The following is an 11,869-nucleotide window of genomic DNA, read 5'->3' on the forward strand; positions in this document are numbered from 1 at the left end:
ACGCCACTTGATCGAGAAAATACAAGAAGTCGGAGATATAACAAGTCCTTAGCAGAGCTCGATAAAGAACTTCCGCTGTAAATGATACTTCTCTATAAAAGCTTTAGCAGAGCTCGATGAAGAACTTCCGCTGTAAAAGCTACCTTCATAATTCTACCACAAGCTTTATAAAAAATCTTCAAATTTGAAAAGTTACAAATTCAATTTCGAATGACCATACCAAATTCTCCCCCGATTAATAATCAAAAACATGATTATAAAGCCTACAAATGGTCATGAGAATGATCTTGAATGAATGAAAATTTACTAAGCTCCCCCGTGACAAAATGATATACACAATAAAGTATAAAATCTGAAAAAGTCGTGAAAATTTTTCGTTATCACAAAAAACAACTTTCTGAACCACCAAGACTTGATGGAATCATTATTTTGCTGTTCACGAAAAAATATGAGCGTTGAAAAATCCAAAACTGTTCACCGGCCCTCAATGTAGTAAACTTTTCTGAATATTGGGCCGAAACTGTCACTTGCTGAAAGACAGGGGCTGGAATGGTAATTCAGCATCAATATACCCCTTTATTTGAAGCAAAAACTAGAAATGATCCAAAAATACCAATCTGTGAAAACAACAGGGACCAAAAGTGCCAATGCGCTGAAGTTGCAGGGACCAAAAAAATTAAACTTTACTATCTTCTTCCCCATTTAGACGTAGATGAAAGAGCACAACATCATACTCCAGTTGATCTTTCAACGATGACTCAAACCAGACGCGAAACCTTGAAATTGGCACATATAAACATCGACTGCAATAGGTTCGCTCCGAGTACAAGCAACCGAAACCAAGTTCGGTCCAGGTTCATTGAACCGAAACCATGTTCGGTCCGAGCACATGTTCACTTTCGGTCCTTCTCTCTTTCGTTCCAAGCATAATCATGCGAACCCAAGTTAGATCGAGGTTCGTTCCAAGTCCGTCGATTATACCACAAGGAAAATCTCCATTCTCAGGTTCGCTTATTGTTCTCACCCTACGTTCTCTTTAAGACCTTTCGTTCCAAGTTTTAACAAGTTAACCCAAATATTCCAAACTCCGAATCAATTGGCTCCAATTGTTCGTGAAAAGGAATGCAAACACAGACAAACAAACTCCAATCGTTCACAGGTGAGATGTTCGCAGTATCTCAAATTTTGACTTTTCGTTTGACTGGAAATTGCGAACAGATCCACACCAATTTCATCTGAGTTCCAATCACGACTGTGAATCCATCCAATACGAACCACACTTCCAATTTTGACTTTTGAATTGACCAGTAAAGGCGAATTATACGCTTAAATCATTCCGATTGATTTCCAATTTTGATTGCGAATCAACAACTGCGAAACCCAAAAGAAACAATTTGATGCGAGACACTATGCTCCTATAGCCACTGTTCAATTGTCTTCATAATTCCGATTGAGGAATAGTTGATTCAAACTGTGATTCTTCAAATACGAATTTAAGATATTGATTGAACCTATTAACAGTGAAGGCTCGTTCCAAAAGTGTGATTAACAAACAAAATTGCCAGTCCATCGCAACAACAGCCTTCTTTTACATAATCCAATTTTGACTTTTCTTTCTTTGACCATCAAAATCGAATATTGACAAACACCAAAAACAAATTTCTCAGATCAGTACAATCACAAGACGAAATCGATATTTAATAAAAGAACGGATTGACATGTTTGAACCTAAAATCAAAAATTGATTTTGACAATAGTATCGTTTACAGATTACGACTCATGAATGGATGAAAAAAGAATTCAAGATACGATATTTACAGATTGGTCGACTTGTAATAACATCAAAAAACGATCGATATTCAAGCGTTGACAAACAATGGTATCTGTAAATCGTCGATTGTTAATTTTGACGAACTTGGAAGAACCATACCCAGAAGAAGTGACGCAAATGGAACGCTTGAAACATGTTGGTTCATAAAAGATGGATTATTCTCGAATAAATGGCCCAATACCAATGAAACAAATCCAACGGCAATGCATTTGAATTCAGATCCAATCAAAAAATACGAACAGAAAAACGAATTGGATTGAAATAATACCAGATGAATAGTAGAAAATATCATAAATAAATAATACCAGATGAATAGTAGAAAATATCATAAATAAATAATACCAGATGAATAGTAGAAAATATCATAAATCTTCATGAACAGTTGCTTGAACAAAATTTTGATTCCAATACGCCAAATCACCAATAATATTCAATAAGTTGTGCAGAAAATCATCAAATCAAGAACCGATACTTTAAATATCAATAGATCTTCAAAGTCCCGCTCTGATACCACTTGTTAGGATTAAAACCCTAATTGAGATTTGATGAACAAGATGCGGAAAATAAGAACAAACACAAATATGAAGATTAGGTCGAATGATCACTCGATTTATTGAATTATGAGGAATAAATTACACTTAAGAAATAAGAATCTAACTCTACAGAAAACTCACAACGTGGCGGCTACATTTTGCCTCACTTTTAACCCTAATTGTGAATAATACATGACTATTTATAGGGAAAAGACAAGTCTTGGGCTTTTAACCTACAATTCATCAAAGGGGCCCATTGCCATCATCCATGGAGTGCTTTGAAGCCCTACACATATGATATCTTGAAGAACGAAGGAGTAGTTGATCACTTATCTTAGGGTCAACATCTGATATGATTCAGAGTTCAGCAGTGGATTTAGAAAGAACTCTTTGTTGTTTGGTTCAAAGTTATACTTTCAATTGTAGTTACAGACTTATCTAAGTGGGAGACTGTTGGATTAAAGTGTTTAAGATTATAACTAAATTGGTACAAACTTGTGCTTAGAAAAAAAGTCCTTTTTGGGTTGCCCTCATAACTAGAAACTGATTATAATGATATTTGTAGAACAAAAGAGAGATTGTAGAAACCTCCATAGCTTCGACGGTTTTGGATGCCTTAAAGGGAAATCTAGAATGCTCTAATTAATAAAAGGAAAGTAGATAATTGTCAGGATTTGAAATAAAATTATTTCTATGTTCAAATCTAGGGTTTCTAGGGTTTCTTAACAGCTATAAAAAAGGGTCATTAGCTTGTAGTTTTTGGCCACTATACTAAGAGACACCCTAACCGAAATTTTCCAACCCTATCCTATCTCATCTCTTGTGTTCTAGTTTCTAGCTTTTGGTGTGAGTGGTATCATCCTTTTGGTGCTAGCTTTCTAAAGATCTACAAATGAAGGAATCAAAGGAATTGTTTATAATAAAATTCAAAAGGTATGTAACCCTAAACCTATGAATTTTGATTTTAGTAGGGTTCTTCGAGGGTTTGTAGTTTATAGTATGTTGCTTTTAATGTGATAACATAGATCCTTATTGGTTGCATGTACCCTTAATTGTTTAGTGTTATTTTCCGCATTGTACATGAATTTTATAACCTTTGAAACCCATCAAAAATAACCACCTTCATCAATTCCACAGCCTCCATCACCATATGTTACAGTCTCACAAACCACCATAAACCTTTACTGTCCCATCAAAAACACCCCCTGCATGTCTAGCACAAACCCTGATCGATCACAATGATGACCAAGAGGAAGGAGACACCACTCCCGAGCCAACAGAAAAGAGTGGCGAGAAAAGGAAGTTTTGTAAGAAGAAGAAGAAGAAGAGTCAGTCTTCCCCAGAACCCTCGAAGAAACAACAGATAGTGGCAGTCCACGCTGCCACTACCCCTGTTGCTGTATCAGTTGTAGGTTCCTCATCCCAAGCACCTGTCACCGGATATGCTGGTATCCTCCCGTGGTGTAACCGATGTAGCTACCATCATCGCATCCCTGGCCCCTGTCGTGCAAAGTTCTGTAGAAGTTGTGGCCAGGAAGGTCACCTCGCACGAACCTACAAAACCCCAACCCCGTCAACTAGTCAAGCTTCCGGAGCTGGTATCGGTCAAACCTGCTACAGCTGTGGAGAGGTCGGGCACTATAAGCGAAATTGTTCAAAGACAGTAACGTCTGGCAACACCAGGAGAGTCCTAACTATGGGGCAAGAAAGGATAGCCGCCGATCCCACTGTTGCCACAGGTATACTTCTTCTCGATAAATCTTGTACCTGTGATCCTTTTTGATTCTAATGCTGAAAGAATTTGCTAACCATTCATTCAAAATATCTTTATAAACTAAATCCTTCGTTAGTAATCGTAACGTGCACCGTCGAGATGACCAACCAGTGAGAAAGAGAATGTTAACGTCATACCTATAGATCGTATCCTCAATCCGGATAATTATCCCTTTCCATTCGATCTAATGATAAACTTTTCATTGAAAACTTTGATGCAAACTCGGCATGGAATGCTTTAGAAAAGCGAAATACTTCCCTCATGGTACATTAGACCCTTCGCGACCCTTGTGAAATCGATTCCGTAACCTTCAAACTTCAATTGCTCTCGGAACTTAGTAACACCCCTCTAATACTTCACATCTCGGTCCTTAAGAAGTATCTACCCAACGAAACCAAGACGCGTCCCGATATTAAGGGTTCGCTGGATCGTCAAGCGGAGACCCGATGCCACTTGGGAGCGTAAAAACCCGGAGCAGCTGATCTACCCGCATCTCTTTTCATTTCATGAGCTGTATCGTAACCTTTGAATTTCGGGACGAAATTCCCTCTAACGGGGAGATAATGTAACAACCCGAAGTTGTCCATCGCCGAAATCCGTTCCACGCGTAAAAATCCGCCTTTATCGATTCGTTCCGTTTTCGTTTTTGGGCTAAGATATATAAACTATAAATTTATTTTAATCTCGTAAGTGTTCAAATCCATTTAAAACTCATAAAAATGGCCCAAAATCATTAACTTGAAATTTCTAAGTTTTTGGGCTAAGATATATAAACTATAAGTTTATTTTAATCTCGTAAGTGTTCAAATCCATTTAAAACTCATAAAAATGGCCCAAAATCATTAACTTGAAATTTCTAAATTCTATCCCGTCGGGTAACGGCAACTTAATCGGGTGCGACCAAAAGCCCCGTTTAATGCCGGTATCGGGTAGAATTCCATCGTGTCCAAGTTTTTGGATCTATTTAAACGTGTTTAAACATTCATTTGAAGCTTTTGCTTCCTCTCTCTACTCTCTCTCTAACCTCTCTCCTAAATCCAAGTTTAAGGGTCCAAATCTCAAATTTATGGCTTCTAATCACCAAGGTACCTTCCCTAACTTGTTATGCAACCCCTCTAGCCTTCAAATTCGAGTTCAAATCATGGAATAGGACCACATTCATGAGTTTACGGCCCTGGAACAGCCCTAGGCCATGAACTCATATATAATGGGTTTTGGAGCCCAAAAACCCTTCCAATCGACCTTTGGAGCTTAGATATGGCTTAACGGCTTAATGGACTGGACTTAGAATGCCTTTAACATGGATTTTGAAGAGTAAACATGAGTTTACTGCCCAAGAACATGCTTGGGCCGTAAACTCATATAAATGGGGTTTTTATGCCCTTAAACCTTTCCAAAATACCATTGAAGCTTAGATATGAATTTTAGAATTATGGATTTGGCCTTGGAACACCTTGAACATCAATTTAGAGGAGTAAACTTGATTTTACTGCCCAAGAACATGCTTGGGCCGTAAACTCATTGTTCTTGGAGAGTAAACTTCTCTAAATGTGTTAAAATGCCACTTTAACACACCTAAAGCCTTGAGATAAATTCTAGAAGTGTTTACAAACAAGTATTGGACCTTAAAACATATAAAATCACCCTTTCATAAGAGTTCACGGCCATGAGGGTGTTCATGGGCCGTAAACTCCTAAAGTCATGCCAAAAGTCCCCCAAAAATTGATACAAGGCTTAGGAAAAATCATTAGAATCACATGTGATTGAATTAGGACCAAAACATCAAGGATCTTGTGTGAGGGGGATTTTATGGCCGTAAACTCCAATAAATGGTCCCTAAGTGTGTTATAATTCAATCCAAAGCTTAAAATCCAAGTCTAGCATTATTCCCCAAGTGTTTTGAAGCCATTTAGCAACCAAAAGTACCCCACCATGAGTTTACGGCCGTAAACTCATGGGGAATATGTCATTAGGGCCGAAAACTCTAGTATGAGTTCACTCTTGAAGAGTAAACTCAATATCCTAGCTATATGTGTCCCCAAATGTCACCCGGATCCTTCCAAACACTTGTAATGGGGTGTTTCTGCAACTAGAAGTGTATATACCTAATAAATAAATTCATCAAGTCCTAATTAGATACAAATGTGTATCATTTGATAATCCATAGGAATCTTGTGCATTCGCGAACCCCGAACTGACGTTTAGGATCCAAACCGACGCGTTTCTCAACCGGTGAGTTCATACCCCTACCCTTTTTAAATGGTTTTCAACGTTTTCAGGGGGGAATACAAGCAAAAGTACAAGAAATCTTGTACTTAAACGTATTTTCATTTCAAATGTTTTATTTCATCTATGATTTTAATAATGAAAATTGTGATAACTAATGGTTCGAATTGCAGGTTAAATAGTTAGACTAAACATAGACTTCTTTTAAAAGTGTTATAATTATATTCTCTTTGAATAAGAAATCATACTAATCATAACTAAGATTAATACTAAACGAATGCGAATACGAATATAACTAATAGGATAGAACGAATACGAATATAATTATTAGGTTAGTACGAATACGAATGTGAATACGAATATAACTAATAGGATAGAACGAATACGAATATAACTATTAGGTTAGTACGAATACGAATGCGAATACGAATATAACTAATAGGATAGAACGAATACGAATATAACTATTAGGTTAGTACGAATACGAATGCGAATACGAATATAACTAATAGGATAGAACGAATACGAATATAACTAATAGGATAGAATGAATACGAATACGAATCTAACAAATAGCCTAGTACGAATACGAATAGAAATAGGAATACGAATGCGAAATAACGCCTTTGGATGACACCAAGACTTCGAATATACAGCTAGTGTACCCCTTGAGTGTCACTAGAGTTTCAAATTAAATACGAAAATACGCCTCTGGACCTCTTCTGAGTTTCGAATATATCCGCCTCAAAATGTCGATAGAGCTTCGATTATACAACTAATGTACGCTTTTGGAACTCAACAGAACTTCAAAAATACTGTAATGTACGCTTCTGTGTGATTCCAAATATTCGAAAATACAACTAAGTTAGTAGATAATAGTCATTCGAATGTAGAATATCTAAGGGTTTAGAATACTTAACTAATACTATACACATGGTAATTACTAGTACTTCGAAATCAATCCTAAGAACCAACCAGTAACGAACTTAGATACAAATAGGCAACTCAACACATAGGAAAATATGGGATTTTCCTGGGATAACATAACAACCAATAACGAACTTAGATACAAATAGGCAACTCAACACATAGGAAAATATGGGATTTTCCTGGGTAGCACATCAACTCATAAACGGATAAAGTAACAAACGAATAACTAAAACTATAAGGAAAATATGAGATTTTCCTGGAATGACATAACCAACCGTTTTTTGAAATTGTAACAAAGGAAACTCGATCTTTTCAAAACTAAACCGCTTATGAACTCACCAGCTTTATGCTGATTTTCAAACCGCTTGTATTCTCAGGTCAGCGTTAGACAGGTACACCACCACCCTTTGGAGAAGACGGAGCGTCCCGAAGACTCGTCTTTACTATTGTTCATATCATATATGTATAAAACACTTGTATAACTTTTCATTCAAACTGATGTAAACAATATTATGTAATGTTTTGTGATTACTGCTTTACTATGTGCATTGGATTTGATACTCAATGTGGAGTCAACCCCGGAAATGTTTCCGCCTTTGGTTTTCGGGGTGTGACACACTTACCCAAGCCACCATCACCAGTGTTGTCCTCTACCTTTTAGCGATTAGGTTTTCAGTCGTCATCACCACCAGCCAATGTCGCCACCACTACCTACATCTGAACTCCGACAATATTCGATTTAGACCGAGAAGGGTACACCCTACATCTGGACTCCAACAAGCAGATATCTCCATCAATGAAGGGCAAGCCTATGGTTTTTCTATGTCTCTTTGTTTCACTCTTCTACTGGTATAATCGTTAGAGAAGACGAAGGGCAGAACCTAGAAGGTGGCATATCTCATTAGGGTTCGGTGGTGATGGTGGTCTAACAATGACGGTGGTCCAACAATGACGGTCGATCTTTAGGGGGGCGATTCGTGATTGTCGGACAATTCTTGGCTCTTGGAATGCACCGTGGTTCTTTGTACAAAAGATAACTTAGAAGGAATGGTTAAAAGGGGTGGGTGAGATTTTTGTTTATTTATTTATTTTTTAATTAGAATAATAATAAAATAGTTAAAAGAAACTAAAAGATAATTATTTAAGAGTATATTCCTTATTTGAGGTAGGGTATAGACTAAAACCTTAAAAAAATATAAGGACAAAAAACATACAAGTTATCTAAAATTAAACCACTAATGAAACATCAAATTTTTTTGAACCAAAATCACTAATTCTTTATAATAATCATTTTTACAAATTTTCTCTACTTTTTGGGTGATTAGTTTTCTCGTTTTGCTCAATGTAATTATAATATTTGTTGATTTACACAATCTCTTTTATACCGAAGAAAAAAGTACACTGAAAATTTACTACACCCATCGTATGGATATGAAATTATGAATGATAATATGATATGCGTAGATATTGCATTGTACAAAGCTGGGGTACGTGTCATATATACTGTTGCCAAGGTTCAAACCTTAAAGATAAGCCGCCTTGATCAACGGTACACGAATGAGATCGGAACACCTGTAGGGACAGACAAGTGTCGGCCACAAAAAAAAATGACCAGGTTGGCTCTAATTCTCACTCGATACAACTAAATTAAAACACGACAATCACGTGGTAAAAAGCTTCAAAACAGTAGTAGTGGTGGTGGTATCGGAGAAAATGAGCGGTGCCGGAAAGACAGTCTGTGTTACAGGAGCTTCAGGATACATAGCTTCGAACCTCGTCAAGCTTTTGCTCCAACGAGGATACGCTGTCAAAGCCTCCGTTCGTTATCCCAGTCAGTTTCCATCTCTCTTTTCGTCTTATTACTCAGTAATTCTCTATGTTAACTGATACTTGATTGTAACGTTTGGTTTTCTTGATACCTTCAGACAATCCAGCAAAAACAGACCATTTGCTCAAGCTTGATGGAGCTAAGGAAAGACTTCACTTGTTCAAAGCAGACCTACTTGAAGAAGGTGCCTTTGATGCTGCCATTGATGGTTGTGATGGAGTCTTTCATACAGCTTCTCCTTTTTTCACTTCAGTCGCTGATCCGGAGGTTGTTTTTGTTACATGAGCTTAACCTAAATGAAATCTTTAAAAGCTTTACCTGATACCCAAATACTTCCCTCTATGTTTCAGAAAGAACTGATTGAACCTGCATTGAAGGGAACTCTTAATGTTCTTGGTTCATGTTCAAAAGCTTCATCAGTTAAAAGGGTGGTGGTTACATCTTCCTTAGCTGCAGTTGCTTTTAATGCAAGGCCTAAAACTCCTGAAGTTGTAATTGATGAGACATGGTTTTCTGATCCAAAGTTTTGCAAGGAAATGAAATTGTGGTATGTGTTGTCAAAAACTTTGGCTGAAGAGGCTGCTTGGAAATTTGCAGAAGAAAATGGCATGGACATGGTGACTATAAATCCAGCAATGGTGATTGGTCCTCTATTGCAGTCAACTCTTAACACTAGTGCTGAATCAATTGCAAATCTAATAAATGGTATCATGTCTTTTTTATGTATTTAAATTGAAGTTGCTTTTAATAATGATATCTGTTTTATATAAACCGATAATTTGGATAAAATTTTCAGGGGCAGAAACATATGCAAATTCTAGTCTTGGGTGGGTTAATGTTAAGGATGTTGCAAATGCACACATACAAGCTTTCGAGATCCCTTCGGCTAATGGAAGATATTGTTTGGTGGAGAGTGTTGTTCACTCTTCTGAGTTAGTTGAGATACTACGAAAGCTTTACCCATCTTATCCCCTTCCTCAGAAGTAAGCGTTTTCTGTTTAAGAGGGGATAGAGCAAAACAAGTTATACTGCTGTGACTGTGACTGTGACTGTGACTGTGACTGTGAGTTTGACTGTGACTGTAAGACTGTGACTATGACTGTGACTGAAACTGAAACTGGTGTCGATGTGAAAAAAAAAAGTGCAATATTTGGTATTTTATTATTGCTTATGTTTTTGGTTATGAATAAAATGTGTAGGTGTGCGGATGACAAGCCATTGGCTACGACTTTCCAAGTTTCAAAGGAAAAGGCAAAGAGTTTGGGAATTGAGTACATTCCTCTAGAGCAAAGCATCAAGGAAACTGTGGAGAGCTTGAAAGAAAAGAATTTTCTGAAATTGTGACCATCTTCACTTCTCTTTGAAATAGATCACTCATGATGTTGCATATGGGTATATGTTTGGGGTTGATCATATGATGTATTTTTTGTTTTTGATTAGAATAGATTGTGTGGCTATGTGATTCCTAATGAGCCCAGTATCTTCTTGTCATTTCCTTTTCAATTAAATGGAGCTATCTTTAGCTGTGATTTATAATAATTGATGATATCTTGCTTGTTTGCAGATGCATGAGTTATGTTTTTATCAAATAACTTCAAAAAACATAAATTTCGATTAGATCGATGTTACCTAATTAGAAGTTTAGCATATGTTGAACAAGGCAATAGATATTGAATGTGTTTAAAAAGAGGTATTAGACAATTTTTTTTGGGAAGAGTATTAAAACAGATTGTAAATTAGAAGTATAAACTACGACCTTACTTTAGAGACGATGGATTTCAGTATATTTTATCATTTACTAGTTAAATGACTAATTCCTAAAACTAGCTAACTATAAATGAGCAAAGTAGATACAAGTTAAATCGGTTGAAAATCATCAAATACATGTATAACTTTCTTGTCACGATTATTATAGTAATAACATATTTTTTGGGAGCGGTCTTTGTTTGGACATGCCTTTTTTCGGATCAGTCTCCGCCTGAAGTCTTTTTTCAGACCGGCCTTTTTCGGTCTGATATCATGATCTTTTTGTTCGTTTTATTTGGTTTCGGGTTGGGTTTTTTTTGTGGGTTTTGTTTTTTTACTTTCAATTTCACTAATTGTGGTTGTTTATAAACAACTCAAAGCCTTTTCAACACGAATTCTTTGCTTATTGTTTCCAAAAGCAAAATAGTATTACTTTGTCTTTTAATAAAAACAATAGAGGTAGAAATCATGGTTGTCAAAATCGCGATCTTGATCGTAGGATCGTACGATCCTACGATTCTAGGTATGAAAAAAGATCCGGATCGTAAAAGGATCGTATTTGGGGTAGGATCGCAGGTAGGATCGTAAGATCGTAGGTAGGATCGTAGGATCGAGATCTGATCCGATCCTACCTTCCTTTGATTTTTTTTTTTTTTATTTTATTTTTTTTTTTTGCAAATGAAATTTTTTTTACCACTTTATGTCTTTTAACCTTTACCAATCTATCATTTATTATTTTTTATTGTGACTTATGACTAATATTTTGAAGTTTTTATAATTTTTGAACGAAAAATTAAATGTTTGAAATATTTTTCATGATTAAATATTATAAATTAAAATTATATTATATTTTGTGGGATCTTAGGATCTCGATCCCGATTTTACGATCCCGATCTTGCAAACTCAAAAACGATCCTAGGTAGGATCCCGATCTTGACAATCTTGGTAGAAATAATAATAGTTTCACTAATAAATCGATAGAATACATAGGTTGAAAGCAT

At 36.3% G+C, this 11,869-nt stretch overlaps 1 protein-coding gene across 1 annotated transcript; it reads left to right on the top strand.

Annotated features, from left to right (window-relative positions):
• The first annotated feature begins 8,934 nt into the window (after positions 1 to 8,934).
• LOC145057839 (phenylacetaldehyde reductase-like) lies at positions 8,935 to 10,661 on the top strand. The gene is made up of 5 exons (XM_079005750.1): positions 8,935 to 9,125; positions 9,220 to 9,389; positions 9,473 to 9,827; positions 9,919 to 10,105; positions 10,322 to 10,661. The coding sequence occupies exons 1-5, from the start codon at positions 9,008 to 9,010 to the stop codon at positions 10,464 to 10,466; spliced, it is 975 nt and encodes a 324-aa protein (XP_078861876.1). The 5' UTR covers positions 8,935 to 9,007; the 3' UTR covers positions 10,467 to 10,661.
• The last annotated feature ends 1,208 nt before the right edge of the window (positions 10,662 to 11,869 follow it).

This window comes from Lactuca serriola, chromosome 6 (assembly GCF_051521515.1).
Source record: "Lactuca serriola cultivar US96UC23 chromosome 6, Lser_US96UC23_V15, whole genome shotgun sequence".
In the NCBI taxonomy this organism is placed as follows: Eukaryota; Viridiplantae; Streptophyta; class Magnoliopsida; order Asterales; family Asteraceae; genus Lactuca; species Lactuca serriola.